General features: G+C 39.5%; 1 protein-coding gene across 2 annotated transcripts in view; it reads left to right on the top strand.

Moving 5' to 3' along the window:
- THOC7 (THO complex subunit 7) overlaps positions 1 to 3965 on the top strand; it is a 19912-nt gene extending 15947 nt beyond the window's left edge. For both annotated transcript variants that reach the window (XM_007445677.1, XM_007445676.1), the window contains exons 5-8: positions 2149 to 2206; positions 2965 to 3031; positions 3118 to 3187; positions 3898 to 3965. In XM_007445677.1, coding sequence (XP_007445739.1) covers positions 2149 to 2206; positions 2965 to 3031; positions 3118 to 3187; positions 3898 to 3965 — 263 coding nt within the window. The remainder of the gene's footprint in view (positions 1 to 2148; positions 2207 to 2964; positions 3032 to 3117; positions 3188 to 3897) is intronic.
- Positions 3966 to 4400: the final 435 nt, after the last annotated feature.

The raw sequence follows: 4400 nt of genomic DNA on the forward strand, positions 1-4400 counted from the left end.
CGATATGTGGGCCTCTCACTGTCGTGGCCTTTCCCGTTGCCGGACGCGCAAGCTCAGCGGCCACGGCTCACAGGCCCAGCCGCTACGCGGCTCACGGGCCCAGCCGCTACGCGGCATGTGGGATCCTCCCAGACCGGGGCACGAACCCGTATCCCCTGCATCGGCAGGCGGACTCTCAACCACTGCGCCACCAGGGAGGCCCTGAAGTTTACTTTTTTTTTTGCATTTTTTAAGTTTGTTTTTTTTTTAACATCTTTATTGGAGTATAATTGCTTTACAATGGTGTGTTAGTTTCTGCTTTATAACAAAGTGAATCATCTATACACATATACATATCCCCATATCTCCTCCAACTTGCATCTGCCTCCTGCCCTCCCGATCCCACCCCTCTAGGTGGTCACAAAGCACGGAGCTGATCTCCCTGTGCTATGTGGCTGTTTCCCGCTAGCTATGTATTTTACATTTGGTAGTGTATATATGTCCATGCCAGTCTCTCACTTTGTCCCAGCTTACCCTTCCCCCTCCCCGTGTCCTTGAATCCATTCTCTACGTCTGCCTCTTTATTCCTGTCCTGACCCTAGGTTTTTCAGAACTTTTTTTTTTTAAGATTCCATATATATGTGCTAGCATACGGTATTTTTCTCTTTCTTACTTCACTCTGTATGACAGACTCTAGGGCCATCCACCTCACTACAAATAACTCAATTTTATTTCTTCTTATGGCTGAGTAATATTCCATTGTATATATGTGCCACATCTTCTTTATCCATTCATCTGTCGATGGACACTTAGGTTGCTTCCATATCCTGGCTACCATAAATAGAGCTGCAATGAACATTGTGGTACATGACTCTATTTTTTTTTTTTTTTTTTTTTTTTTTTTTGGCTGTGTTGGGTCTTCTTTTCTGTGCGAGGGCTTTCTCTACTTGCGGCAAGCGGGGGCCACTCTTCATTGCGGTGTGCGGGCCTCTCACTATTGCGGCCTCTCCTGCTGCGGAGCACAGGCTTCCAGAGGCGCAGGCTCAGCAGCTGTGGCTCATGGGCCCAGTTGCTCCACGGCACGTGGGATCTTCCCAGATCAGTGCTCGAACCCATGTCCCCTGCATTGGCAGGCAGATTTTCAACCACTGCGCCACCAGGGAAGCCCTGTGGTACATGACTTTTGAATTTTACTTTTTAATGAGCTAATTAAAATGATATTTAATTCCTAATTCCTTATTTTTATTTATTTTGCGGTATGCGGGCCTCTCACTGTTGTGGCCTCTCCCGTTGCGGAGCACAGGCTCCGGACACGCAGGCTCAGCGGCCATGGCTCACGGGCCCAGCCGCTCTGCGGCGTGTGGGATCTTCCCGGACCGGGGCACGAACCCGTGTCCCCTGCATCGGCAGGCGGACTCTCAACCACTGTGCCACCAGGGAAGCCCCTAATTCCTTATTTTTAAAAGGTGTTTTTTGAATTCATTCTAAAATGCACGTGGTCAGGTTGCAGTGGCCAATTTAGAGCAGGATATACCAACTTCCTTAAGAATTAATGTCAGTTTACAGTATTTTTATTGATTAAAGAGACTTTTAAATAAATGTGCCACATATCATTTCATAGGAAAAGTTAACAGGAGATACATGACTTATCCTGGAGTTCTCAGTGGAGCAGAAACAAAGTTCCTGAACTATAAATCATTTCTAAGTTTATGAGATCTTTACCTTTGAAATGAGTGAGAAGTATAATTTTCTGTTGTCTAAGATCTGAAATTAATGGTAGGAGATAGATATATAGATATATACACCTTGCTGATCTTCTATTTGCTGGGCAAATAAGGAATAAGATCCTCTTCAGAATCAGTTCACCTGATGATCCATAATGACTTAAGTTCACTTACGTTTATGCTAGCCTCTTGTATTCTGCCCAGGCATAGGTAAATGGAAGAACAGAGTGGAGGTAAAATCTTTGTTTGGAATACTTCTGAAGTCATGTATCCTTGAAATTATAATTGAATCAAGAGAAACTGACGATACTCTGTCCCTCCTTCAGTGTTTCCACTTCTTTATGTGCTAAGAAAGTGATTAGGAGAGATCTGTGATGTTAGACATTTTGGTTTGATAACAAGGTTCAAAAAACCTTATTTTAGTAAACATTTTTATATCTTTCAGAATATGATGCATTGGCAAAAGTGATCCAGCGTCATCCAGACAGGCATGAGACATTAAAGTAAGTTCAGAGTTTTACTCTGAAAGGAACTAATCTTTATCCGTAAATGTTTACATACTAGTCTATGCATTCCATTTTTGTGGGAGTACATCATCAAAAGGAGGAGCCCGATCTTCAATAAAAAGAATTAACTAGATAAACACTTTTTAAACACAGATCTCAAAAACAATTAGTGAAGGAAAAATAGAAGACATATACAATGAATTTTAAATTATTCCTAAATTTCAGAAATACATACAGAATAATAACCATTTATAAAAGTTAGGGCCCCCCAAATATTATATACTTATACTGTATGTTATTTAGAGATACAAATATATGTGTAAAAAAGGATTAGAATGATATAGTGATTACCTGAATGGGGAGTAGAGGAGGAGAAAAAGGCCCGTTTCAGAGGACTAGGGGTGAAGTTCAAAGGGTATTTCAAGTTAACCTGCAATTTACCAAAAAAAAAAAAAAAAAAAAAGACTTGAAGTAAGTATGACAAAATGTTAAAAGTTACCAACTCTTGGGGTTTGATATCCTATTATCAAGTTTTTCTATACTTTAAAAGTTATCTAAAATTTAATTTTAATGAAAATTAGTGCATATTTAGAAGAAATCACCCTTAGTTTTAAAAGTCTCACCATAATGGAGTATTATAACTCCTTATCTTTTATTTTTAAAATAAATACTATTTAGTAACTAAAAAGTTAGATATTAATTATGAATTCTGTTCCCCCAATTAGCAAAATATAACACTATTTTATTTTTTTCAGGGAACTAGAGGCTCTGGGAAAAGAATTAGAGCATCTTTCGCATATTAAAGAAAGTGTTGAAGATAAGGTATTTGCATGTGATATATGTTAGCCTTTGTGTTCTGTATAGGTTTATAGATCAATGTGTATTAATTTTTTTTCTTATTAACACAGCTAGAATTGAGAAGGAAACAGTTTCACGTTCTTCTTAGTACCATCCACGAACTTCAACAAACACTGGAAAGTAAGTAACAAGAGTCGCAAAATGAATGTCTGAAGATTTTTAAATGATCAGAGGCATGTCTTCTAAAATATACATTTTAAAGAGAGCGCACCTTCAGTTTCAGAACAGGAGTGTAGCTGGATGACATTAGAAGGTACTCATGTTGTTCATCTTTCTGATTATATGCAGAAAAGCCTGAATATGTATGATTTGAATACCTGTCTAGTGGTTTGTAAATTAAGAGAAATTTAAGCATGGTAGATTTGGAATTGTTCTTGGTTTACTGTAGTATATTGCTATAAAGTAACAGTTCAGGACCCAGGCGGGCAACAAGTGAATGAAATAATCAATGCATAAACACATTTGCATTCTCAATGAACTAGGTGCTTTGGGGACCAGGGGACTTGCTCTTTGTATTGACTAAAGCCAATTTTTATGTTACCTGATCTTCTGATTGTTTGCAAAAAAGCCTAAGACCTAGATTTTTTTTTTTTAAACTGAAGTCGATCACATAAAATTTGCATTTTGATTCAACTAATAACAACAACCAAAACAGGACTTTTCAAACCAAACCCACTTGTGTGGGTCAATTACAGTCATAGGCTGCCATTTCGCCATTTTTGCTTTAAATATATTCGCTAAGAAAGGATAAAAGTGTTTTCATGTATTCATCAAACATATAATTTAAGTAAATTTGATTAAAGTTTTATGTTTCTTTCTCTCAATTGCAGATGATGAAAAGCTCTCAGAGGTAGAAGAAACTCAAGAAACAAGCATGGAAACCGATCCTAAACCATAGACCAGCTAATCACTCACCATATTCCCAAGATCTTCGTGCGCTCAGAACTGGTTGTGCTCTTGAGACATTTAAAGTTTTGGCAGTGAACTACGTTGCTGTTAAATTTTAATTCACAGCTCATTCATATTTCTTCACACAAAGGGAGATGACTTCATTATATATTTGTTTTTATTGAAATGCCTTTTTTTTTTTTTTTTTTTTTGCGGTACGCGGGCCTCTCGCTGTTGTGGCCTCTCCCGTTGCGGAGCACAGGCTCCGGACGCGCAGGCTCAGCGGCCATGGCTCACGGGCCCAGCCGCTCCGCGGCACACGGGGTCCTCCCGGGCCGGGGCACGAAACCGTGTCCCCTGCATCGGCAGGCGGACTCTCAACCACTGCGCCACCAGGGAAGCCCTGAAATGCCTTTTTTATACTTAAAAGATAGGAAGCAACATC

Source organism: Lipotes vexillifer, unplaced genomic scaffold, assembly GCF_000442215.2.
Source record: "Lipotes vexillifer unplaced genomic scaffold, Lipotes_vexillifer_v1.1 scaffold239, whole genome shotgun sequence".
Taxonomy (NCBI): domain Eukaryota; kingdom Metazoa; phylum Chordata; class Mammalia; order Artiodactyla; family Lipotidae; genus Lipotes; species Lipotes vexillifer.